The sequence below is a fragment of the Crotalus tigris genome, unplaced genomic scaffold (genome assembly GCF_016545835.1).
Source record: "Crotalus tigris isolate CLP2741 ecotype Arizona unplaced genomic scaffold, ASM1654583v1 scf7180000018544.1747854, whole genome shotgun sequence".
NCBI classification, from domain to species: Eukaryota; Metazoa; Chordata; class Lepidosauria; order Squamata; family Viperidae; genus Crotalus; species Crotalus tigris.
In genome coordinates, this window is record NW_024097068.1 from 1,019,125 (window position 1) to 1,047,109 (window position 27,985).

Sequence of the window (27,985 nt, forward strand, 5' to 3'; positions counted from 1 at the left end):
AACTTGCAACTGGTCCACTGACTCACCAGGATATGAGGTGATCATAACTTAGTGGTAGTGGAATAAAGTCATTTTGCATGTGTGAAAAGGCATTACTCTCCCTTTCAAACTCTACATCATATCATATTTCATAAATTGAACTATTAGGTCGGGAGCCTGAGTTTTATAGGTAATTACTCCTAAATTCAGTGGTGTTCATTCATAAGTAGATGCTTTGGGATGGAATTTGAACATGGCACTAAGTAAAAGAACAGATACAGGATGCCCTTTTCCTGGTTAGCTGGGCAGGTCTGAATGTCTTCTTTCTTGACAATCCTACTAGGTAAACAAAACTAAGAAATCAACACAAGGCTAAAGCTACTTTTATTGTGATGTGCTGTAAGAACATAAACTTGCAAGTCTGATTGTCATATAGCTCATCTTCCTTCTTACAGTTCAGTGAATTAGGAAGTATTCTGAGCTGCATTTGAACAGATGGAAATTCTGGACTTAAATAAACTTTTCTCTGATTATTTCCATCAAGCTATATTTTTTTATTCTGTATTCTGTATTCTCCTCCTCTCTTTAGCTGGGCCTTGGGTTGTACTGCCATCAGATTTGCATTATCTATTTGCATTGAGATAAAATACCAGATAGAAGCAGGTATACAGGTGGTCCTTGGCTTATTTTATAATGAACCTGGCCATCATGGTCATAAGTCATGATGGTCGTAACATGGGTTAGTTATGTGAAGACATGATTTTATTATCTTTTTTGTGATGGTTGCTAAACAAATCATGGTTATTAAGCAACTGCATGGTTGTTAAGCGAATCCCACAGTTGTTAAGTGAATCAGTTCACTACGGGCTCGGTTTTGTTGAAAACCGAGTACAGTTAGTGCCAGTTTTTGGTAAATTGTCATAAAAGTGGCCGTGTTTCTGAGCACCCGAAGTTTCACTGGCATGACCTCAGAGGGAGTGGTGACTATCGTAACTTTGAATCTGGGTCATAAGTAGCCCTGAGGTAGGCCTATCATAACTTCAAATGGTTGCTAAGCAACAAATCCTAAATTGAGTGTAGAGATGGGGGCCAGGTAGAGGTCGTGAGCCCCTTCCAACGCCTGCAAGCCTCTTCTCTCTACATGATCTCATCCATTCACATCACCATGGCAATGTGGGAAACTATCCCAGGCTGGTACATGATATCACCTGGTTCACATGATATCAACCTGGTTACATCAACAGGATGTAGTAGAAACTGCTCCCTGGCTGAGGCCTCCTGGCTAGTATATTCTTAAGGATTGGCAAGGGGTTTCACCAATAGAACTGCTGTTGCTATGCTGATGCCATCTTACTTTATGTTATTTGAATACCTGTATATAAACACTGCAATAAACACTGCGAAAGCAGTCAGCCATTTTTGCACCGTGCAATGACTGAGCACTGATTCCTACAATTGAGGACAATCTGTATTTAACATTTTATTTTTGCAAACATTACTAAAGTCATTGCTGCAGGTGGCCTAAATTTATTTAGTAAAAGCAATAAATAAACCTTCAAAAAGAAAGAATGGGAAGATTATTATTGTCTGATTTTTTTTTAAATAGTAGCTGTTGCACCTTATTTTTGGATTCTCAAGAAAGAGGAGAAAATGACTTCTTCTTACTTGACAATGTAACTGAGAAATGGGAAGGCATTTTCAAGCCAGCCATGCCAGAGACGTGTACCTGCAAAACAGCAGCAGCCCCAGGAGAGCAGTCAGAAAAGGTATGATGGTGTTTATGCATATGATCAAAGCCCTAGAATGCTGATATGGATGCAAGAGGAGAGGGGGTTTCCCTCCAACTGCAGAGTCACAACTGCCATTTTGACTTTTTCACACACACGTACACACACACACACACACACACACACACACACACACACCCCTGCAGCAGGATAACACATACTTAGATCCAGAAAATGTTTACAGATAGTCCTTGATATACAACCATAATGGAGTCTGCCCATTATGGTTGTATGTTGTGATTATTGTAAAGTGGATTAGGGTTGGTCATAACTCTGAACAGTCACTAAATGTAGTTCTGGAAGTTTCCCAGTTGCTGAAAGACTACAGTAGTAGCCCAAATCATGAATGAAATGAAGGCCCTAAAATGAGGACAATGTCTGCATCATCATCAACAACAACAATTACATTTTGTTCTGTTTCTCTTCCCCCCACAAGTTATGTCATGTCATATAGTCAAACTAGGCTAAGTGGGATCAGGCCCAGTGAGTATTTGGATGGGAGATGCCCAGGAAATCTCAGACAAGTGTCAGATAGCATCCCAGATGCAAGCAATGGCAAACTGTTGCCCAAAACCTTACATGGCTGCCCATGAAGTTGTCAAAAATGAAGCTTTACCTTTTTTAAAAGCATTTTATATTCTAAAAACAAGAAGGGAAAATATGCTCCTTTGTGACTGGATTTAATAATATTAAATAACTACACTTTTTTATATTAATAGTGTCTGGATCTTTTATTTTCCCCTCTCTAGGTTATTTTAATTACTATTAAGCATAATCGTGTTGCTCTTCTTCTCCACATAATATGCCACCAATAAAACTATCAACAACAACAATAATCAAGAGATGAGATTGTAAGACTTGATTTATTTCTTCTCAAAGAAATAGATGTGTAAGGGACAGATATAGAAGTAAGCAATATAGATGGTATTTTAGACATTAGCATTCAGGATCACAATAGACAAGACTAATGGTCCATTTTATGTTGTCAAAGTGTATATTTATTGAGAATTATCTTATCCCTAAATGGAGGCACAAATCCAGATTTTTGTAAAATAATTTTTACTGTGGGTACAAAATCAGCAACATTTTTTTCTTCCGTAAAAAATAATAAAAGCTCAGAGTCACTTGATAATGAGATGAATAGTATATAAACAAAATAAAGAAAATACATTTCCATTCCTTCAAATAGAAATGGAAATTGTAAAAAAAAATGTAATGCTTAATTACACATAAACACTCTCTTGGCATCCAATCACACATACTTAGCTGATGCACAACTTGCCAATGTATCATTTCAAATACAAGCTTGCATTTTGTAATGGTTGCTCTAATTCTAAAAACTGCCTCTAGCAGAGCTTGGTATTGTCAGTTGAAAGGTGTGTTGGGTTGTGGTAAAAAGAGTGTTAATTTCCTCTGTGAGTGGACTAGCAAGCCATTTGCAAAGTCTGGACCACATATATAGACTAGTTTCACTAATTAAATGCTTGCATGACAAAAATAACGAGAGACACAGATTTTTTTTGATTGCAACAAGCAGGAGCAGAGCTTTATTAAGACAATTTTCATCAGTATCAAAAGCCAAAGGACAGACACAAATGAACTGAAGAAAGATAAAGTATGTCCTCCAAGAAAGTGCTTTAAAGAGTGGATTAAGGAGAATGGGGAAATCTTTTGCGATGGTCATTGACATAGAAATGGAAGAGCAGAGACCAATCTATTGTGAGGATTTATGCAGAGAATTTGTGCAGATGTTGATCTTTTTTGATCATAGAAATTCTTGGAGGAATTTGGTAGTATCAGTCACAAGATTTTCTTCCGTGTCCTGTTGAAAAAGACAAAGGAGAAAATGAATCTATGGAGTAATTGGCAAATATGAGCAATAAAAACTGAGAGGCAAAACTCATGGGTTTTGGTGGTCAGATGTATTTTCTAAAGACCAGAACAAAATATGTTTCCTGCAGAGACTCTCTTTATCTTGATAGAATGAAATAAACAAGCAACAAACCCTTTGATATTATAGTTTGCATATTACTTTAGATATTTAAAAAAAATTCTGAAAAAGAAAAACATTTCAGATACTGAACAGCAGCAGATGCTATACATTTATTTAAATTAATGCCTCTTGTAACTTTCTGGAGACAAGCTGTATTACGGTGTTCTGAAATTTTTTTTAGAACTTTTCTAAATCAACAAAACAATATTTTGTTTCAATTTATCATCGTCTTTCTGATGATATTATTCCAGGTTCTTTGTTTCATCTCAAAGGTAATCTATCTTTGCCCAGACCATCCTGGGCATCCATAAGGTTGACAGAAAATTAAGATGTGTAGGAGAAGGAATGACAGATCCTGGGGTAGAATTAAAAGAGGGATCAGCCTAGAATCTTTATGTAGCCACAAGTGGACCAAGTCCAACCTCCCTTGAATTCCATTGACTCTATATAACTCCAAGCAGATGTTAACAATTTGTTGAGAAGATTCCTGTGCATAGGTGGTTTAGCAATAAACCAGTATAATTGGGCCTTCACATATGGACATGGTTTTTTGCACCTGAGGAGATCACAGCTATGACCATGTGATCAAAACTCCATCCCTTGTTTAGGTGCACCTCACTGTGGGAACTGTTGATAAGGGACTTTTGTGCCTTTGAGTAGCCCATCAAAGGCAATCCTCCAAAAAGGAACAAAACTCCAGGATCAAAAAGTATGTGTTTGGAGGAGAGTGTTAAAAAAAACTTTAAAAAGTAAATGTTGAAAAAACTTGATAACTCTTTGTAAAAATGTTTGCAGGTGAAATAAAGTACCTCACAAAATTTCAAAAGTTACAGAAGAAGACTGGGATGGTAACATGTAACTGTTATGTTATATTTAAATAATCCAGACAAAGAAAATGGAAGGATTTCTTATATGGTGTCCTGAGAATCTAAGGTGGTACCTGGAATCAGGTGTGCTCAGGATTTAGATTTTAACATAGAAGGATCAACAGATATGCTAAATCCTGCCTCATTCCCGCCGCTCCATCAGCAACTTATATGAAGCCGCCAGTTTGGTTGCCATTTATACAAATTTTACATTGCCTATCTTTTGCTCTTCTGCCAAGCCAACAGTGATGTCCTCTGCCTGGTATAGACTCCAGCCTCAGACTTAGCTCTGGTTCTTACTACTAACCTGAGAAACTCGGAACTCTGCAAAATATAGCCTCCACCACTAGTTCCAACAACCTTAGTTGAACAAATGGATGGAACTGAACTCTCTGTTTAGGATAGCAGACGCAGAGGCCATTTTATTTGCAAACCCAAATGAAACATAATTCCTTAGGGTGGCAAACAGCTGCACAGATAATGGTCAGATGCAGCATGGTAGTTTTCCAGCATTCCTATTTCTGATTTTCCATAGTTAACTAGATTCTGCGTATTTTTCCCATTAAAAGGATTTCCATTATTATAAAAAGAAATATGCCACATTTGAGGTCATCTTTACTGATTAATATTATTCTTTCCTGCAAGCAGAAAAAGAACAGGAAAAAACATGTTGGTCATGATCATTCTCACCTGTTTTGCATGCCTGGGAATGTGAAGATGTAGGATAGGACTGAGGACGTGAAGAACTTCCTCCTCCAATATGTCCTCCACCGATGCCTCCTCCTCCACAGATGCCTCCTCCACTGAGGCTTCCTCCACTGACACCTCCTCCTACACAAACGCCTCCTCCACCAAGGCTTCCTCCGCTGACACCTCCTCCTACACAAACGCCTCCTCCACTGATGCTTCCTCCACCTCTTCTACCACCTCCATATCCGCCTCCAAATCCTCCTGAGCCACTGGAAGAAGAGAAATATAATCCATCCATCCATCCATCAACCACTAACAGAAACTCTTACCCACCCCTCAAATCAAGTAACTGTTATGACTTAGCATCAACTTCCAAGATTCCTTCATGCTCAAAAATATACTATGATTTAATCTGGGAAAGAATTGTACCTGAATTCTAGGAGAGCAGTGCCTAGTTAGTTTTGTCAATATTTGTCTACATGGACTAGTGGTCTAAGTCAATTCAAGGCAATATTGTAGCTTTGTTCACCATACTTATTCATCACCCTTTCCCTTCTTAATACTCAGGCCTTCTTTAGGCATTATACAGGTAGATTTCCCATCTTCAAAGTAGATTGCATAACCTCTGTTTCTTCTCCTATTTATGCCAGTGACATTTAATACTGCTGAATTTCAGTTCACAGGGAAGTCAGCAAGACTGGAGTTTGCGTATAACTCAACTCTACCCTTCTTGGCTTTCATGTGAACTGATAATCTGCAGTATTACTATTCTCTAGAGGCAATTCTAACTTCTGATTAAAAAAAAGTCACTGAAGCAATGTCAGTAAGGTTTGTGTTAAGGTTATGCAGAATGCTCACCTTTCGTGTATAATATGACATCCTAAAAGGGCTAGAATCTTTCAGGAGATGTTTGTGATTTAATGATAAATGATTATCAACACTCTTTGTTCAAAAGCCCAGACTCTTAACTCCTGTTTGGAAAGCAATAAATTCACATTTTCTACATCTCCTAGTCAACATACATTTCTTGCTGTCCTTCCTCAAGCAATCGGCGGTACTGACAGATTTCCTGTTCCAGACGAGTTTTGATGCCAAGGAGCAGCTGATATTCTTGATTCTGACTTTCAATCTCACACCGGATGCTAGCCAATTCTCCTTCTACGGGTTCAATCATAGCCTGAATTTGTTGCAGTTGCATGTTGTACCGACGTTCTGTATCCTCCAGATTGGTTTGCAGAGACTGAACCTGAAAATAGGGAGGCAACACATAGGACCTGATCTTCAGGTAAATGCTGAGGTTCTTTCAGCAGAAGGAAAAGGGGAATAGAAATATTTGGCTATTAGACAATCACTTGTATAACATGCTGACTATAATCATTTCCTCATGCTGTCACATACCATGCTAATTTGAGACTGGAGCTCAATCTCAAGGGTTTGGTACTCTCGTCTCAGTTCTGAAAGTTGATGGTTGCTTGACGTTATCTCCTGATCACTTGTACTGACTTGTTGGCGAACCTCTTCCATCTAAAATACACGAATGAATAAAAAGAAGAAAAAGAAAGAAAGTAATGGAACTGCATCTACATGGAGGCACAGTTGCCTCCAGAAGCTGTGAATACTCCAACATTGGAAGTTTTAAAAAGAGACTGGCCATTTGTCTGAAATTGTATAGGGTTTCCTGCCTGGGGGGGGCTAGATGACCTCCAAGGTCCCTTCCAACATTATTATTATTATTATTATTATTATTATTAATGTAGGTGGCATGGGAAAATTGGGAGGAGTGGCAGTGGAGTAGATCACGTTGGGATACTGATGTCTTTCTTCTTCTGAAAATACCTGATTCATCTTAACAGGCTAGTCCATTTATCTCTTTCTCCAAAGCCCTTCATTAACTGCACAACCCTCAAAATGGTATAATGGCACTGGTTGCTATAAACAATGCATGTTTTGAATGGGGGAAGGGATGGAAAAGGGGTAATTGTTGTTGTTTTCTCCTTATTTATGGCTTTCCCATAATTGAGCTATTACTGTCAATGAACTGCTGATCTGCTCCTTACAAGATGTTCTTATGTTAAGAATTATGCTAATCACTTCTTCCTCACCACCTGCAACTTCAGACATTTTTTGTGGGACTCTGACTCCTGTATTTCCTGCTTTTCAGCTCCCATTTACCCAACTTTATTCAGATTGCTTCTAGGATGTTTTGGGGATGTACAAATTGGTATTTGGTTATTTCTTGCAACCTGCAACTTGGGCTTCTCTTAGACTCTTGTAATCAAACCCCACAAAATATTTCTATATATTGCTGGTGATGAAAAGTGTTTACATTTTCTGATCACTGGAAGATGAACAGACCACTCAAATATATTTCACTTGCCTTGGTTTCATACCAGACTTCAACCTCTTTTCGGTTTTGTTCAATGATGTTTTCATATTCACACCGGAGTTGATCTAAACGTTGTTTCAAGTCTTGTCCAGGGGCAGCATTAACTTCAACACTGACATCACCATGGCCTCTCTGGCCTCGGAGTCCTCTCAGTGTCTGTAGCAATGGGGAAGAAGAAATGAATCATAAGAAATTGAAATTAAAAAGTATTTTATGGGCAGAATAACTTGATTTGTAATGTTAAAAAGCTCAAAACAGAGTAGAAGAATGTTTTACATGAAATGTTTTTATGAAAGCTCAATGCCTGGCATACATTTATTTTGTAATCCAGATCTATCTATGGACAATATAACTTCTTATAGTTCCATGACTTCTTCAATCTTCCCCCTTCCCTATCTCTGAAGTTAGAAAAGCAAAAGGACTGAACATGCCTTTGGATACTGTGTAAAAGTATTCTTAGAAAACCAACTACTGGTTGGTTATTCCCAGCAAAGATAATCATGGGTAGCTTTAGCCAATATTTTTATTTTCTCATGTATGAATCCTTTGGGTTTCCCAGACTCACTGTGGAAACAATTTTGTGAACAATCTACTCCCCAAGTTCTGAATTTGCCTACTCAACCAAAAGACCAGAGATTTTTTCCAACTCTGTGTGTGTGTGTGTGTGTTTGTACATAATATTTATTTATATCACAATTATTTATATCCCATATGTTTATCCATCATTCCCTATGAAAAAAATAAAAGAGGAAGTTGGCCTATAAAATGTGGAAATATGAGATTTTCTGAGAAAATATATTGCTGCATCTTCATAAAATGGATGGCAAGGTGCCACTTGAAAGACATTTATTTCCTGGGCACTATTTGGTTAGGAATTGGGTCACTGACTGTTTACTACAGAAGTATTATCTGGGCCACTATACAACAAAGGAACAGCAGTGAAAGATTTTAGGTATCATTCAATTCATGCTTTGAATTTTGTTCCCAAACAAACTTGGGTATGGTGGCTTATTGTCTAAAAAGTAAGAATCAGAAGCTCTGAATGTTAGAGTTCTGTTCAGTGGCCCTCTTACCTCCTCATGATTCTTCTTCAGACATATCAGCTCTTCTCTGAGAGATTCAAATTGCATTTCCAGATCTGACTTGGCAAGAGTGAGTTGATCCAAGAGTGGGCGCAATCCATTAATGTCAGCTTCCACATTCTTACGGAGACCAGCTTCAGTGTTATATCTAATCCATAGGAGAGTTTACAGGAAGTGTCATGATTACCACATTTGCAAAAAGTGTCCCAAAAACAAATCCTCTAGGAAAATGGTCAACAATCCCCCAAAGTACCATGAAGAGTGAAGATGCTCAGAGATTATTGAAAGCTGGCTGTTTATGTAAGGAGGAAAAAAAATGCATGGAAAAACAGGGAAGAAAGGGGATGAAACAGAGTGTCCTCCCAGATGAAAGCACTTCAAGCTGGAAAAATTCTGAAAAGGCACACTTCACACTATGTGATTGTGTGAAACCTCCCACCTTTGAATTGTACTATTATTAGCTACTAGGAGTTTGTAATCGAGAAAGTGGTGTATCCCTTCCTCAGGTAAAATCATTGAATTCAACAAAATTAGAAGGAAGCGGGTGAGAAATGAATTATACTCACTTCAACTGAAAATCTTCAGCAGTCATCCTGGTGTTATCAATATTCAGAATAATTTTGTTATAATCATCTGTTTCAGCAATAAGCTGAAATAAATAAATAATAGATATGTTTATGATACAGTAATAAGTAAATTGCCATGATTATTTTGATTGCTTGGGACAACTGATGTTGAAATACTTGGTTTTGATTTGCCTGTAAGATTACAATTTAAGAAATGTGACATCTGAAAAAGTAACACTTTTTTCTTCTTCTTCTGTCTTTCTTCTCCTACTATTTTTTGGTTGGATATTAGCTCTATTTTTCAGACCTGATTTTTATGGGTATCTGCTGTGTTTTGCTTATATTTGAAGACATGACCTCCTGCATCTATGCACCAACATTATTCAATTTTTCTGGCTGCTGAGTTTGTGACAGTTCCCACTGAATACCATTTTACTTGAAAAGGAAGGATCACTGATTGACCAACCACACCTATAGCCATTTGATGTTCCAGGTATGAACTAAAAAACATCCATACTTGAGTGAATGCCTAGATGGAATGTTCTGTGCACTACATGGAATCACTGGGCTGCCCACCCTCTTTCATTAAGGCAAATAAGGATTTGGATCCACTTCCCAAACTGATGTCTACCAATATTCTACCTCCTAGATAAGATATCAAGATATCCTAAAACACAGAGAGTGAAAGTAAAGGTAACATTTCCCATTTTAAAGTAAATACAAATATGTGTACTTCGTAGCTAATTATCACTACAAATTTCCTTGCCTGCTAGGATCCTACTTTTGTCTAATACCTTTCTGTTGATCTTTAATATATTTCTTCCTTTTAGTTTCGTCTCTAAACAAATATTTCTAAATAATTTAGTCTCATAATATATGATGTTCTCAGTAAATCTATAAGAAGAAACTAAAATCCCTGGTAAAATATACCTCTTGGAAACCCTGCTGACACCAACCTGTTACTTTTTTACATTATATGACAGATCTGTACTAAATACAGACTGAATTATAAAATGATGCATTGAGAGAATTAAGAATATTTACAATTAATAACTCTTAAATTAATAACTATGCTTTGTCATCATATCATTATTAATTACAGTCTAACAAGTCTCAGTTTCTATAGCATCTGTTTAAAATATCACAATGTGGTAAATTTATTTGTCACCAATGAACCAATTTAGCCTATGTTTATTTGGGAGATAAAAAATATCTGTGAAGTGATCCAGGTTCTAAGGGCAAATGTAATTTGAAGCATGCATCTCTGACAAGAATGTCTCCTTCCAGGACTGCTATGGCAACCTTTCTCATTTGCAGCACAATCTTGGAAACACCTTTGGTTCAAGGTGTTGTCAACTCATATTTCAAATGTCAGTGGACTATTGCACAATCCTAATAAATAATTTAAAAGGTTGCTGCCCCAACCACCACTACAAAATAACAAATTCTTATACTGATGTTGTCTTTTTCCTCATTAGCTCTTTTCCTCTTTCTATAATGTAAGAAGGAGCAGGAATATTATTGATTTTGATTTCTCATTTACTTAGAAAAGCTATAGATGATGAAGAATTAAATTTTATTTAACATTAGTGTGCAGGAAACAATTGATATAGGATTAAACTCTATGCTTATTTACAAAATGATTGTTTCCATCTTGTTTCATCTTCTACAACACTGATTGTGATCTCCCTTTTTGACACTTCTCTTTCCAAATTCTCTTTCATTTTTATGGGCCTTCCCACTTCATCTTTTACATGGATGGCACTAAAGCTGCAATCATGATCACAGATTGTATACATACCTCATTGTAGAGTTGATCAATTTCTTGGTAATAGTGACTATAATCCTTGTCTGGGCCAATATCACCATGCTTCTGATACCATTCTTTGATCCAGATCTCAAGCTGACAATTTTCATCTTCCAGTCTTTTCACCTGGTCCAGATAATTAGCCAGGCGATCGTTAAGATTCTGCATGGTTGCCTTTTCATTGCTGGAGAGGAGACCTCCATCACCACCACCAAAACTACCACTGCTGAATGGGTAGCAGGTACCACCACCATAGCTGCCACTGCCATAACTGCCACCGCCATAGCTGCCGCCGCCATAGCAAACACCACCATATCCACTTCCACCATAGCCACCATAACTTCCACCACCATAGCTGCCACCACCATAGCAGCTACCTCCATAGCTTATTCTCCCTCTACTAATTCTCCCACAGCTACCACTGCTGAAGCCACCTCCTCCATATCCACTCCGGGACCCTCCATAACTTTTTCCAGAAAGTCCTCTTGAGGACCCTGAGGATGTAATCTTGATGCTGCCTCCACCACTAATCCTGCCACCACCAACACTGCTTCCACCACCCTTAGTGCCACAACTCATAGTGATCTAGATTTAAAATCCAAATCTTAGAAAAGCCCCACTTTAGCTGCACAGCCTGGTACTCAGATTCCAACTGCAACTCTTCATCCCAGTTGTCCTTATTTATATCTCCTGTGGAGGGAGTTGCCACAAAGGCTGCTCCTGGTCCCTCCCGTGGTGTTTGCCAATCCCTTTGTTTATGCCAAAATTTATCTCCCAATGGGAGAGGTTTTTTTAAAGTTATCAAAAGGAATCTAATACGTAGCTGGCTTTGTCACTCCCACAGAAATTTTAAGTGATGATAAAGATATAGCTGCATATTCAGCCTTCTATTTTGCTAATTTTTCTTTTATGTCTCAACTTTTGTCTGCCAGCACATCATCATCTTTGGCAGTGAAGGAAAGTGCCTTCATAAGTCTGTACATACTGGCCATCCTTGAACAAATTAGTTATGCTTAGTGATAATTCAATAATTCATTGAAATCAGTGGGGCAAGGTTGTGAAACTAATTTTATTCTTCATTTTACATTTTAGGATATGCCAATAAGAAACAAATATCATTTGTTAGTTCTCACTGCTCAATATCACCACTATACTTTTATGGAACTGATATTCTTTATATTCCCTCTAGCAAAATAGAGAAGGGACAAGAGAGAAATTGATGCCAACTCTTAATTGCCCCATTGACTCTTAGCAACCACGGTTCTTGGACATAGTAAATTAATACAAACAAGATTCTGGGGAGGATGATCATAACACTTTAATATATTTTTAATTAATTTAAATAGCTTTATGGTTTATATGTTTTGCTTTGATAGTTATTAAAATACACAAAATTAAATAAATTGCATAGATTTTTTTTCATAGTAGAATATAAGGTAGAGTAATTTTTGCTCAATAAAGAGAATTATTTTTAAAATTTGGAAGAAGGGCCAAATTCCCACATGGGAGGAGGAATATACCGTAAAAAAGTGAAATTAAGATTTTTAACCTGGTTTTTATTTTTCTGGATGAGATTCTGGATATTTTTTCCCCCACTTACTTTGTGATGTAGTGGCAACAACATTTAACTCTAATTTCTTGACAAGAATGTATTTCAATAGAAGACATTGAATACTAAGAGGCTAAACATAAATGGCTTTCCAGCCTAATTAAATTCCTTCCTTGGATATCTTTTTAATATTTCTTATTTACATTGTTCCTTTGGGTGGTTCTTTTACCCTTAGCACAGCACAGGAACCTGCATTGAGAACCTGTGTACAACTGGCACCATGTTCTATTTAAATTTCCACTTGTATCATTCATTAATTCAGTATTTAGCTGAATTTTTAAATATTTACCTGGTATTACTGAACCATTTTTATAACCTAGCCGACTGGTGTTGAACATAGAGGTGGGGAAGAGGGTGGGAAGTCTAAGGTGCACCAGTGCTTGTCATCTTTAATTCACTGACCATCTTTTGACACATTTTATTCCATAGCTTATTATATTTTGCTTTATCATATTAATGTTGTTTTCATACAGATAATGTTCCTGTCCAAATCAACAAGTTTAACAGATGCTTCTGTTTTATTTAATCTTTCATTATGAGGTACCAGTTTGGACCAAGATCTTTTTCATAGTTCATCTCTCCATTCTGTAGAGGAGGTTGTCCAAGTGGACATGTATATTACCATAATTAACACATTTGGGTTGCAAAAAATCTGGATGACTATCAGATATAGAGCACCTAGTAGTTTTTCAGATCTTCCTTTAGTGTGCTTACTATACAGCAGTATAAAAAGCAATTACACTGTATTCCAATAAACTGACATAATTGAAAGTTATTGCATACATCTGAATGTTTGTAATATTTCAAAAGATGTATTTGAATGTACTATGACTAAATGTACTATGACCATGAGTAGACTCTCTTTGAATGCTTAAAAATTAATATGATAGTAGTTAAATGCATGGGGTTGGGGTAAGACAGTTGTACTAAATCAGTAGATTTTTATTTAAATGGTGTGTGTGTGTGGGTGGGTGTGCTTGTGCACAGTTTTATTTTATATCACAGAGGAGAAAAGAACATGAATCCAATACACAGTAGGAAAATTTGTAGAAGTAAGAAAACTGAAATGTACACAACCATTCCTTCTTATTTGTTACATATTCATGTGGTTTGGTCCAGTCCATCCCCCAAAATCAAAAGGCTAACGTCAGAATTTTTTTCCCCCAATCAGATTTGTTCCTTCCTGAAATGTTGCAATTAGAATTTTTGAGTAAGATGCAGCTTACTGTAATTATAGCAGCTAAATCAGGTTCAGCAGCATCAATCTATTGCCTGTTAACTAATTTAGGAAGAGGAGAAAAAACAGAGCATCTGTCCCAACCCTCTTTTGTTCCCTGGGTTGTGCTGCTACTGCTAAGATTTAAACACTGATAAAAGAAGTATTTTCATCTTGTGTACAACTCACAGTGATCACACCCAGAGTTTCCTCATCGATTACCTTTCCTTACTAAGCATCTCATACTAAGCAAACATCTCATTTAATAAGTCTTCCCTAAACTGTCTAAACTATGCAGATGTGGTTTTGCTAATATAACCTACACATATTCCAGAGACTGCTTACTTCAGCTCTACTTTCCCCTTTACTCGCTCTTTAAACAAGGTTAACAAAGATGGGACTGTTTTCTAAATCCTTTCTCTTTTGGTTTCTCTCTTTTTGTTTGCTTTAGCCAACATATACAACTGCATACAGGTTGTTCATTTAGTGACTGTTGCAAATTACAAAGGTACTGAAAAAATGACTTATGACCATTTTTTACCCTTATGACTGTTGCAGCATTCCCCATGGCCGCATGATCAAAATTCAGGTGCTTGGGAACTGACTCATATTTATGACGGTCGCGGTGTCCTGGGGTCACATGATATTCTTCTGTGACCTTCTGACTAGCAAACTCAATGGGGAATCCGGATTCACTTAACAACCATGTCACTAGCTTATCAACTGCAGTGATTCACTTAGCAACTGTGGCAAGAAAAGTTGCAAAATGGGGCAAATTAAATTCCTTAATAAATATTTCACTTAACAACAGAAGTGTTGTGCTCAGCTGTGGTCGTAAATTGAGGATACTTGTAAACAATTTTCTGTTTGGGCTCAATTTAGTTTGTCTCAGAAGGCATCCTCTTTAAAAGAATGAAGACATGGATTTATGAGCATTTGCTTATTTATGGAGATGCATTTTGAAGGACCACTACTTTGCAATGATTTATTGTGATTTTTGATGCTTTGTCATTTCATAACGAGGCAACCCGTTCAACCTTTCATTGCACTATGTGCAACATGGCTGTACCTGCTTCATAAATGATTAAAAAGAGGAGATGCTTCAGGAGATGTTGACATGAACAGATGATGTGTCTGCTTTTACAATCATGTTTTAAATCCAACTCTAATCCAATTCTGTTCGTTGTCAGTAACCATTAATACACCCATTCTAATTTTTTCTCCATTATCCTGGGAGGGGGGAGGATTAAAGCCCACATGAAAATTGGCACTTGAATATGAAGTTACCTATTTCTTTTTAAAATGTATTTTTTCTCAAAATCTGTATTTCTAAAGATTCCTCCACACTCACACCTCAAAATGCTTCAAATGCATTTCTCTTTGTGTGTTTTGAACTAAGGACTACATTGGAATATGAAAAAAAAACTCCTCTTTACATTTACACATCAATGCAGAATATGAGATCAAGTTAGTTCATATAAGATAATTAATCACAATTAAATACTCTGAATTGCCCATACAGTGTGATTCTTGTAAGTCTGTAGAACTTATAGAACATGTTAATATACTTATCAAAGAGACCTGAAAAATTAATATCAGCCCAATGGTTCTTGCGATTTGTTTCTCTTATTTTCTAAATCCAGATCAGCTGTGATTTCAGGTATTTCTAGGAAACTGTTCTGTGTTTTCTGAATAATTACTACCCTGAAACAATATTAAAAATATTTAAATCTTCCCTAAGCACCTTGGAATTAGATAATAAAATCTGGATTATTTCCATGGTTGGTACTTCTGCTATGAATAAAGCTTTCTTATGAGTTGTGGTATCTTCTAACTTGGTAGGTGAGGTTTTTTGTTTGCCAGAGGGCATTCTGGGAATCTTGTTCCAGCTTGTGCATTAGTGAGCTCTCCAGAAAAGAAATGGAAGTATATGACAAAATCTGAGGAATTATAACACTTAATGCTCATTTTAAACAAGGAAAACTTAAACATACTGAATGGGAATAGTAATCTCAACTCATAATGGATGTTGGAATTTCCACAATAGGCAGTTGAATCTGATTTCCTGCAACATATGGATTTTCATTGTGTGGTAGTGCCTGCGTGTTTGCTAAGAAATTAAAACTTGGTTCAACTATCTGGGAAATACCTTGGAACACTCAAACTGTCCCTCAGTAGCTTCTATAGGTAAACATCCTATCTTTAAGTAGGAGCTTTCAACATAATACTTAATTGAAAGGATATTAAACTTTGAAACCTTTTCAAAATTTCTGGGTCACCATGTGAGGTTAAAAAGTGGGAGAGCCAGCTGAAATTAACTGTTATAATTCTAAGCTCATTAGGCATTCAATAGTGGTACATATATCTCCCTTGTCTCCTGCTAATTTTATAAAGAGACAACAAGGTCAATAAAGGGCTAAATATTCCTGGATCAAAATCCTGTAAATACCAGCTTTGTGCAAACTAGAACTTGTTCCCATGTCTTCTGCTGGGAACATAGTTCCCTAGGGATAAAAATTAGAATGCAGACAGCCAACATATCCCTTTTTTATAACATAAATGACCCAGAAATTACAAGATTGCAAAAAGTAAAAGACAGTGGTGAAAATTTAGTTTTTCATTTTTTTATTTTATTTCAAGTGCATTAATTTAATAGAGGATGAAAAGAAAGCAAGAGTAGTTTCCTTCTAACAATAGTACTCTCTCTCTCTCCATATACACAATTCTTCTACCCACTTATTGTTCCACTTATAAACATAATTTCTATGAATGCCTCAAAGTAGCCAAACATGCAATGTATGTATTAGGAAATGATGCTTAGAATAGACAAAGGAAAGATCTGCATCCAAACCAGATATAGGAACTGCAGGAACTTATATTATCAGGGGTGAAAGGATGATCTTAATGGAAATGATGCTAAGTTCAAAGCAGATTTATTCTCATATATGTGTGAAAGATTTATGGAGGAGAGGGTGGCATTATTGAATTACTTCACCTCCTCCCTACCTTCATTTGTTCATCCAAAATTCCCAACAGAATCTATATAATCAAATGTGATCCATGATTCTGTTTAACTGATGTATAAGCAAGAAACTGCCATATGGAAAAGAGATTGGAAACTTGGAACTAGGTACCTGATTCAGTTCTTTCTCTACCTGATTTTATTATTTCACTTTTTTTAAAAAGGAAATGGATATGTTGAATCTCTAACCACAATTTGATTCCATTGTTAGAACATTTACAAAGGATAGTTAGCCCAGTATTTTATTTATAATATTTCAACTTGCCCAAGGGTGGGGAGGGAGGCTAAAAGTGATTCATAAGAAACATCTTTGTGGAATGGAAGAGACGATGATGATCAATTTCATAAATATTTTGATAAATGAGTCTTTTCTATCTACCCTATACTCATTTGGGGGGGGGGCATAAACTTTGTCCCATGATAGCCATTTGTTTCCTGTGTCCAGGGTATTCAATATTTCAAAGGTGTTTTTCAATCAAAAAGCTGGAAGATGATGGCTCAATTTGTTAGGATGCTGGATTGACAATTTGCAAGCCTGTGTTTGAAGCCCAAGTGCTGCTGTGTGACAGGATGAGCTCCCATAATTCATTCCAGCTCCTGCCCACCTAGCAGTTTGGCAGTGTGTGAAAATGCAAGTAGATAAATAGGTACCACTTTGGTGGGCTCAACAGGAACTTGAAAGGAGACCCCAACTGAGCATCCCCCAGGCAATAGTGATGTCACAATTGATCCTTTCACCATGCTTCCGACATGGAAGTTTAGTATAACCAAAAAGCCGAAAATCATTTATCCAGAAAGAAGTTTAAGCACAGTTTAGAACAATGTTGTAGATTTCCTGCCACCTGTGGTCTTCATCCATGACCCTTCTGACTCCTATATAAAGCTGGAGGGATCTGGCAAGAGATCAATCTTTTCTTGAATAGCCTTCCAAAAGTTAAATGTCTATGGAGATTTTCAGTCATGGTTGACTCAAACATGTTTTTTTCAAAAAGCAGCTGAACTATGTTTTTTTCCTTGAGGAAGAAGACTTTTCACTTCTCATTCAAGAAGCTTTATCAGTTCTGACCCAATGGTAGGGGCTGGGGTGGAAGGTTTAGTTGTGAAAGGATGGAGGGGGAGTGGAAGGATCAGAGTTCTTTGCAGTCATCTGGTCGTTAGCACTTTTTATGAGAGTCATTGAGACCATTTTATCTGTGCCCCCAATGTCACCTGAATCAGAGCGCAAATGAATGTGGAATCTTTTTGGAACTGCTGAAAGGACTGCGTTGTAGACAGGAAATAGGTGTTTCTTATCCCTCCCCCTCTGTTGAGGGAGGGCTGTTCAGTTTTAACACACATGGCCTCTTTTACCCCTCTTTCAAACCTTTCAAATTCACATTCTCTTCCAGAAACAATTGGGGTTAATAGATGTTGACATTTATGTTTGCTAGTTGTTGCTCTGCTTTGTTCTTTAACTTCCAATTATTTACTGTGGATCTTTATATTTTTGTATTGTCTGGTCATAGTTGTTTATCTAGGGAATTCTTGTAAAAACAAAGAAATTCTTCAAATGGTATAGAAAAAACAAAACTTCACTCGTCTTGTTATCTTGATTTGTTTGTGATGATGCTGATTGATGTAGGTGACTATGGGTGTAGCAAGAACAGAGTTCTGAATCTCAGTTGGAAGGCATTCTTGCCTAAGAGGATACCTACTCAAGACTATGACTGGTGAAGGCTTGGCAAAGCTCCACCCAGGTGGGGTTATCATGATGCTCAAAGAAGAGAGTCTGCCTCAAGTTATTAAGCTGACTGAAGAGGATGAGTAATGGTGGTGGGTTTTTAGGACAGACCTGTGCTAGAGGGAGGGGTTACCTCCCTAAATTTTAATATGCTTCTCTAGATTTTAAAGGGGCAAGGTTAAATGCTTAAAAGGGCAGGGTTAAATGCTTACTCCTTATTTTTTTGGTGTGTGTTCTGAATCTTCATGCAGGTCTGCAGAAGCTTTATTTCAACAGAGCGCACATTATCAATATGAAAGAGTTTCTCATTGTATAAATAAGTCAAAGGCTAATATCCAATTTAAATACTGTATTTGCCCATTGTCAAACAGAAAATCTGATATGGTGTGTTACACACAAAAGGTCTACTTGCTATCACACATAAAGCTAATTTAAGTTTATACACTGCTACTTCATGAGATGGGGCAGCACAGTGGCTCAGTAATTAAGATGCTGGGCTTATTGGCTGGAAAGCCAGCAGCTTAGGTTCAAAATCTGAATGCCATGCAATGGGATGAGCTCCCATCCTTGGCCCACCTGCCAACCTAGCCGTTTGAAAGCATGCAAATGCAAATAGATAAATAGGTACCACCTCAGTGGGAAGGTAACATTGCTCCGTGATGTCATGCTGACCACATGACCATGGAAATATTTTCAGACAGCGCTGACTCAGTGACCTTGAAACGGAGATGAGCATAGCCCCCTATACTCAGCAATGACTAGCAGAGTAAAATCCGCAGGAATTCCTTTACTTTTTACTTCATGAGATGTCTAAAGTTCATAACTTAGTTTTTCATTTGAAAGTGGCTACAATGAAAGAATGCGTTAGCACCCATTTCATGATCATGCCTTCTATTATCTGGAACACCCTTACACTTACTGGGAAGTGTAGCTGGTATAAAACATGATGCTTAGAGAAGAGAGTGTGAAAGCTGAAAACTTTGGTTTAATTAACTAGTCAGATTAAAGGAATCCCTCTCTTTGAGTATTAATATTCTATGCACTATGGATGCATATGCTATGGATTGCACTACTGAACTACTTGTGCATAATTCACAGCATTCATTAAAAGGTACCACTGATTTATAACTTTTAATGTGATGAAACAGGGCAGTTATTCAATACATAGAAATAAGTCATGTGAAATGAATTTATATTAAAGTTAAATTTCAATGGAATCAAGTAAAACTTAGTTTTGGTTTCCAGCTCCCTAATCAAACATCCAATGCATCTTTCGGACTGAAAAAAAATATACATCTTTGCTCAATATATTTGAATATTGGTTGGGTTTTTTAAAAAATATTTGATATTTATATAAAAAAGACATATTGTTAGGATCTGTCATGGTCAGTAAATGCTGGGATTTTCAGGTTGAAATAGACAAGAGGGAAGCCACAACTATGTGATCAAAATCACAAACCCTTTTTAAAATGTGTTGTGTTATGCAGGCAGTGGTGGGATTCAAATTTGTCAGGCACACTGGCTGAGGAATTCTGTCCACAAGTCCTTAAAGGGCCAAGTTTGAAGACCCCTGAAATATGTGAACAACCAGTTCTCTATGTGGATACTGCTTCCGGAAATCCATTCTGGACCTGGGCAACAAAAAATTAGCTACCGGTTCTGCCAAAGTGGTGCGAAATGGCTGAATCCTACCACTGTATGCAGGGCAAGACTTTGCTCGTGGGGTCATTTGTACTATCTTGATTTTTTTTTTTTTTTTTAGTCTTGTGGATGACACTGCTGTATGATTTCCAACTGGATGTTCATTTAAGATTTTGCCTTTTCTCAAAAACAGTATATAAAATCAACCAACCATTATTAATATTATACAGTAACTGATCTTGGGACATCATATTTAGAATGGATTTTTTATTTATTTTTTTACAAATCATAGAAAAGGGCAATTTAGAAAGCCAGAATCATGATAGGGCATATAGATTTTCAAGCTATTTGTATATTCCTGTTCAAATATGCCAGGAAAAAAAAATCAAAATATTTTTGTAACAATTGGATTTTAATATAGGCTGATAAGTGCACAAATAACTAAGCATTTACATCTATGGAGTTCTTCTGCCCCATTCACATAAAAAGCACCACTTGATTTATCATACAGGTTAACTAAATTATTAAAATAGTGATGCAATTACAAAAGTTTGTCTGCTATGGAATACTGTAAATCTAGTTAGAGATGGGTGTGGATTCTAATGCCATTCATCAGATGTGAAAGAACAACTACATAGTTATAAAGAGACACACAGTTTCCTTCCTTCCTTCCTTCCTTCCTTCCTTCCTTCCTTCCTTCCTTCCTTCCTTCCTTCCTTCCTTCCTTTCCAACTGGTCTGTCATTGGTTTGAAATAATTAGCAGTAAAAGCCTTTTAAAAGTAAGTCAAACACAGTGGCTTCCCCTCCCTGATCTGAGTATTAACTTAGCTCTGTTGACTCATGTGTCTTTTTAACATCAATTATATTTACTTATGAAACAGATTAACACATTTTTTTATTAATGGATTGTTTTATAACAGCTTATTCACTATGGTACATGGTAATGGTTTTGACAAGAAATGAATGGAACAATGTTCATTAGTGTGGGTAAGCTATTTTGCAAAGTGCCTGTCAGAAGAGTTGTTCATATCTGTGTTCAGATTTCAGGCTGGCATGTTTATGCCATTACCTAACTCCATGACACGCTTGAGAAATCTATGCAACACTGGATGTATCATACAAATTAATCCAAATTTTAAGAGAAGAAACAGAAAAAGCAGTTCCCACTCCAAATGCAACAGCATGCAGGGAGACATGCAATGTTTGTTTTCATTTTCTCTGCCTTCTTTAGGATTCCATTGATGGACCTGCCAAGAGACTCTTCTGCAAGCTGTTGTGATCCATAGTGATAGCTTTATGCAAAGTGTTAGTATTTTGGCTTCCTTATGTTTCCGCATCCACTGGAGAACCAGCCAGAAAGGCTGATGAAATTACCAATTTCTTTTTAAATAAGTATCAGCTTCTTGAATACAAGGAATTGAGATGAAGTATATCAAATCAGGATCAAATCAAGATGGAATATAACTAGCCATTTCCATAGGAGGGAAGAATCTGTTGAATTAAGGCTGAAACTTGACAAAATACAGAATTTGCTGTTCTTGCAAACTGGCCTAATAGTTGTTTGTTCCAATGTAGTTGGCAAGCCTATCCTTGTACAGAAAGTGTGGGAGTGGATCTTAACTTGAAGAGATGAGAGTGAATAGTTTGGCCTTATTTTAAAATTCCAAAGTCCTGAGTGTGCAGTGTACTAAAGCTTTTAATTTGGGACAAAGCTGAACAAAGAGGGCACAGAGGGGTAGATATCCTCACCTATTGTAACAAAAAATAACAGTAACCAGCCTTAATGCCATTAGCTTCAATGCATTAGAATTCACAAACATTTATACTGTAATATATTTGCTTGTCCATAACATACAGTTAGATATATTGCTGTTGTTTCATATGAAAATTTTCATAGTGAAACACAGATCTCTTTCTGGGCTGTCTACTATAACAACACATATTATATAAGCAGATCAGTGGTTTTTCCATTCAACTTTACATTTCTAGACTACTCAATGAATGATACAACTAGAATGGGACATTAGTTGCATCACTCTAAGACAAGATCTTAAAATTATAACAGGGGCACTAGAGGGTTGTTAAAAACTGTGCCCTTTTCCAGGGCAGCATCTTCCACAGATTGCATAGAAGCTAGAAATGATTGTCCATCAAGTTCAGAAAAGTTAGGTAACATGGGATAGAATTGATGCTGCAGATTAAATATGAGTGGTCTATTGTCTCCCTAAGCCTAGCTTGCAAAGGAAAGTTTTCTTATTAGTATCATAAATGGCTTTTTCTTTCCCCATCATTAGCTCTGAACTGAGGAGGAGAAAGTATGCCTGAGGGGGGGAAATAGTTTACATTAAAAAGGACCTCTCACCAATAAAAGGTCCCTTTCTGTTTACTCTAGGATGCTGTTGGTTTCCTTTGCAAATGCTTTTTGAAAAGTGCAGCAGTGAGAAAGCAAAAATTAATGTACTTGAATCAGTACAGGAAAGCAAAGACCAATTGTGATTATAAAGATAAAGGAGAAGTCAATTAGGGAGGGGTAAAGGAAAGATTTTGCAGATAGAGATGCGTGTTATTAGCATTAGGAAGATAAGCTTAATTGCAAAATGAAGCGCCACTGTGTTCTCACACCCACAACAGATGAGACATACAGTATGTATTGACTTAACTTAGGGCACAATTATATTAAAGAGAAATCTGGAATAGTGCTTCTTCCTATAAAGTCTAGGCTTAAGAATTGCAAGGTGGTTAAAGCACCGCTTCATCAGCATCCTCCATGCCATAGGCCTCCCATTTTTGAACTGCAAACTTTAAAATACCTCACAAATCCTAGCGTGGCCCTTGGGACAATTGAAGATGTGCACTCTTGTTACAAATGTTTCTCTGTATATATAAAACTAGCATCTCTGAGGTTGCCTGATATCCTGTTTTCTATACAGTCACTTTTTTCAGTGCTATTGTGACTTCAAACAGTCACTAAACAAATAGTTGTAAGTCGACTTACAACTATTTGTTTAGTGACTGTTTGAAGTCACAATAGCACTGAAAAAAGTGACTTACGATCGTTTTTCAACATTGCAGCATCCCATAGTCATGTGATCAAAATTCATATGCATGGCAACTGGTATGTATTATGACGGCTGCAGTGTCCTGGGATTATGGGATCCCCTTGTGTGAGTTTCTGAGAAGCAAAGTCAGTGGGGAAGCCAGATTCACTTGACAACTGTGTTAGTAATTTAACAACTGCAGTGATTCACAATTTAGATATACTTACAAGCAAGTTGATAGTTAACTGCAGATTTAGGTTTATCACTGAAAATTAAATCTGTTGGCAATAAAAGTAATGTTATAATGAGGAGACAATAAAGGTTGTTATCCTATCCCCAGATAGAGGCTTCCAGGCCTTTACTATGAATCAAGAGATTGTCTTCAAAATAGATCCAAACACTACTTTTTTGCCTGGCTGGAAAGATCCAGTGTCAGCCTCTCAAAAGCAGCCTGGCTAGGAGAAATATAGAGAGGAGAGTATAGAAGTTTCTGTGCTGGTTTTAGGCCCACTAGATTTAAATTTTTCTGAATAGAGTTAGCCCTCAACTTACAACCATTGGTTTATGACCATTTGAAGTTACAAGGGCACTGAAAAAAGTACTTAGGACTAGTCCTCACAGTTATGACCATAAAAGCATCCCCATGGTCACATGATCAAAATTCAACCTCTTGGTAATTGGCATGTATTTATGACAGATGGAGTGACCCAGAGCATGTAGTCGCCATTTGCAACCTCCCCAGCCCAGCTTCTGATAAGCAAACTCAACAGGGCAAGGCTGGATTCACTTAAAGAACACACAATTCACTTAACAACTGGAGTAATTCACTTAACAACCATGGTCATAAATTCAACTTCCTTGCTTATGAGTGGAAATTCTGATCCCAATTATTGTCATAAGTCAAGGACTATGTGTATTTAACCATGCCTCCTCCAACATGAAATGCTAGTCCTTAGTAGGTTTCAGCTACTTCTCTCCCATTCCTTATACCAAGAAGGAAAATTAAAGAAATAAGACCTGGAATAGAAAGCACAAAAAGGAAATCACTCTGCCCTCACTTTTTCCCTGCTAGTTTGAATCTAAGATACCTTTAGTTATATCAGAGGTTTAGTGTTGAAAGGCTGATCACCCATTTCACCTTAAACAGGCACCATCTTTTCTCCTTTATCCATATGATTGTGGAACAAAATCTGTTTTGTGGAAATACTTAATGTTGTGTCTTGAGCCTGCAAATGCAGACTTGGGACGTTGCAAGGGTCCTGGGCTTTGCAGAAGCTGCCCGGGACCAGACTGAATGGCGCTGGCCTTGCACGCATGCGCAAGGCGTGAAAAGTGCTTGATGTTGCATTGTGTCTGGGGTTTTGGACGTATAAAAGGAGGCCTGCGTGTCTTTGCTTGTTGTTGGAGTTTTGACTAAAAGCATAATAAAGAGTTGTTCTGCAGAAATGTGTCTTCATCCTTCGCCATCGCTTCAAGGACTTAACACTGGTGACGAAGGTGGGATTCTTCACAAGATAAATAGAAGGAAGCTATAAGACTCACCCAAAGAAGTCCTGAAGAGGGAAAACGGCATTAAAGTCAGCATCCATCCTGCCAGTACAGTGTCGCTGGAGGGTGAGTTTGGCTGAAAGACCCTTTCCCCGAAGAAGCAAGTGGTGAAGCACAAGCTACAATGGCGAAGATCGGCCACTTATCAGAGTTCGACATCTCACACCCAGAAAGATGGGAATCATACGTTGCGAGGGTGGAGAACTATTTCAGAGTCAACCAAATTCGATAAGATGGGTTGAAGACTGCCGCCTTGTTGTGTGTATGCGGACCGGACACTTTGGAGATTGCAGAAAATCTAGTGGGCCCTGCTTCTCTAGAAACACCTTCTAGAGCTTCTAAAAGAGCATTTCCAGCCCAAGTTGTCCATCATTGCTTGGAGGCACATGTTTGAACAAAGGGATCAGAAGGCAGGTGAATCTGCTAAGGACATTATTGCGGCCTTGAGACGAGCAGCCAGACCGTGTGAGTTTAAAGATTTGGAAGAAAGGCTGCGCGATCGTTTTGTATGTGGTTTGAGGAACAGAGACTTACAGCAAAAGATCTTCTCTAAGGAAGATGTCTCTTTCCAAGATGCTCTGTGAGAGGTTACAGCAGAGGAAGCAGCAGGAGGGGCAGTAAAGAATATGCGGCCCACCAGAAGCTCTCCAGAGACTGTCGCCATCCACCAGGAGAACGTGCGAGAAGAGTCGGAAGAAGTTCCTGAAGATGAGGTGGACAAGCTTTACCAGGCAGCTGGAAAGAGACAGAAGGAATGCACAGAAAAGGCTTTAACAGCCCTTCAATGTTTCAGGTGTGGAGGACGCCACAAACAAGCTGACTGCTGGTTCCACTCCACCATTTGCAGGGTATGCGGCAGGCAAGGCCACATCGCATCCGTATGCTTGGGTCGTCAGAAGGTACAACCTAGTGAAGAATTGCATCTGAAAGGTACCAGGGTCCCCAGCCAAAATAGGGTGGGTTTCTGCACAACACACAGAAGTGTTCTAAGGACAGGCATACATAAACCCCTAAAGAAGAAACTGTCCCTTAAAGTAAGGTTGCATGGAGTTCCTTTATCCATGGAATTGGACACTGGGTCCGCTCTTTCCATAATTTCCCTCAACACATTCAGAAAGATTTGTAGCAGCAGTGGCCTTTGAGTTAAACTCAGGCCATCCAACGTGAAACTCACAGACTTTCAGAATTCTAAGGTGTGTGTTAAGGGGGAGGCCACCCTTAAGGTACAGTACAAGGATTTTGAGGGTCCCTTAGATGTGTTGGTTGTTGGGGGTGAACGTACGAGTCTTATTGGACTCAATTGGTTTGAGGTCCTGGGAATCCACATCATGAGCTGCACCATTTGCAAATGTTAAGTCTTGCAGAAGTCTGCAAGGAATTTGCAGATGTGTTTAGTTCTGAGCTTGGATCCTATAAGGGGCCTCCAGTTTTATTACGATTAGATCCTTCCATAACACCCATTAGGGTCAAGTCTAGGAGGGTACCTTTTGCCCTCAAAGGCAAGATTGATGCTGAACTGGACAAATTGCTCCAGCAGGGCATCTTAGAACCTGTAGATTCTAGTCCTTGGGAAATCCCTATAGCAATGCCTCTTAAGGCTAATGGGGACATACGTATATCTGCAGATTACAAGTGCACACTAAACAAGGCACTGCAGCAACATGCTTATCCAGTACCTGTAGTAAGTCACATTCTGGCTTCCCTAAAGGGGGGGCGCATTTTTGCGAAACTTGACCTGGCACAGGCCTATCAACAGTTGCCTGTTGATGGGGCAGCTGCTGAAGCTCAGACAACTGTAACCCATAGAGGAGCTTTTAAAGTAAAGAGATTGCAATTTGGGGTGAATGTAGCCCCTGGCATATTCCAAAGTGTCATGGAGAACACATTGAGGGGTATTCCTGGAGTCTGTCCATATTTTGATGATGTCCTCATTGCAGGGGAATCATCTCAAAACTTAGCAGAGAGATTAAGGGCTGTCTTGCTTCGTTTTAGAAGAGCAGATCTTAAGTTAAAAAAGGACAAGTGTAAGATAGGAGTCAATTCTACTGACTTTTTGGGATTCAGGATAGATGTTCAAGGCATTCACCCTTCCAAAGCTAAATTAAAGGCCATTCAGCAGGCCCTAAGCCCTAAGTCTAAGGGCGAACTACAAGCCTTTTTGGGGCTTTTAAACTTCTACCATGCATTTCTGCCACATAAAGCTGCAATAGCTGAGCCCTTGCATAGGCTCTTAGACAAACAAGTCTGTTGGCAGTGGACTAAGGTCCATGAAAAAAGTTTCAATGAGTTTAAAGCCTTGCTTACTTCTAATGCTGTACTAGCTCATTTCAATGAGCAACTACCTGTTTGCATTGCCTGCGATGCTTCTCCATATGGAGTAGGAGCAGTTCTTAGCCATCTGATGGCTGATGGGACACAGGTCCCTGTGGCTTATTATTCCAGAACACTGTCTTCTGCAGAGCGTAATTACGCTCAGATTGACAGGGAAGCGCTGGCTATTGTGGCTGGCATTAGGAAGTTTCATGATTTCATATACGGCCGCCACTTCACGATCTACACTGACCATAAGCCATTGCTGGGGTTATTTACCACGACCAAACAGACCCCACATATCCTTTCTCCCCGTATACTGAGATGGTCCATTTTCCTGTCAGCATATGACTACACATTGATTCACAAACTTGGAAAGGAAATGGATCATACAGATGTCCTGAGTAGATTACCCCTGCCAACTCTGGAGCCTGATCCTGCTCCAGCTGTTCACATTCTATCCATTCAAGAGCTACCTGAGTCTCCCCTCAATGCTGCAGAAACTACCACTGATCACACATTTACTCGCGTGTTGACGTGGGTATTGTCAGGTTGGCCTGACACGTGCCCTGATACTGAGTTCCACAGTTTCTGGCAAAAGAGGCATGAGTTGTCCACTTTCAAGGGATGCTTGTTATGGGGCAGTAGGGTAGTAATCCCAGCCTCATTGAGGTCTAGAATCTTAATCTCTCTGCATAAGGGACATCCTGGGAGAGTCAGGATG

The 27,985-nt window shown here is 38.2% G+C and overlaps 1 protein-coding gene and 1 long non-coding RNA gene across 4 annotated transcripts in view; one reads left to right on the forward strand and one right to left on the reverse strand.

Annotated features, from left to right (window-relative positions):
- LOC120312803 overlaps positions 1-23,272 on the forward strand; it is a 66,019-nt gene extending 42,747 nt beyond the window's left edge. The window contains exons 4-6 of one of the 3 annotated variants that reach the window (XR_005557968.1): positions 1,586-1,745; positions 9,642-9,842; positions 21,597-23,272. This is a non-coding gene — a long non-coding RNA (uncharacterized LOC120312803). Of the gene's footprint in view, positions 1-1,585; positions 1,746-5,273; positions 5,406-9,641; positions 11,144-21,596 lie in introns of those variants that run through there. The other 2 variants (XR_005557967.1, XR_005557969.1) reach the window with 2 other exon arrangements.
- LOC120312801 (keratin, type I cytoskeletal 9-like) lies at positions 3,281-11,823 on the reverse strand. Its single transcript, XM_039353999.1, has 8 exons — positions 11,151-11,823; positions 9,350-9,432; positions 8,775-8,931; positions 7,693-7,857; positions 6,714-6,839; positions 6,338-6,561; positions 5,316-5,584; positions 3,281-3,588 (listed from the first exon to the last, which is right to left on the reverse strand). The coding sequence occupies exons 1-8, from the start codon at positions 11,733-11,735 to the stop codon at positions 3,563-3,565; spliced, it is 1,635 nt and encodes a 544-aa protein (XP_039209933.1). The 5' UTR covers positions 11,736-11,823; the 3' UTR covers positions 3,281-3,562.
- Positions 23,273-27,985: the final 4,713 nt, after the last annotated feature.

Coding starts and splice junctions, on each gene's coding strand:
- LOC120312801 (XM_039353999.1), bottom strand. CDS start 11,735: ATGAGTTGTGGCACTAAGGGTGGTGGAAGCAGTGTTGGTGGTGGCAGG. Junction 6,840..7,692: donor AAGTCTGGTATGAAACCAAG/GCAAGTGAAATA, acceptor CGTGTATTTTAG/ATGGAAGAGGTTCGCCAACA. Junction 6,562..6,713: donor TCCAGTCTCAAATTAGCATG/GTATGTGACAGC, acceptor CCCTATTTTCAG/GTTCAGTCTCTGCAAACCAA.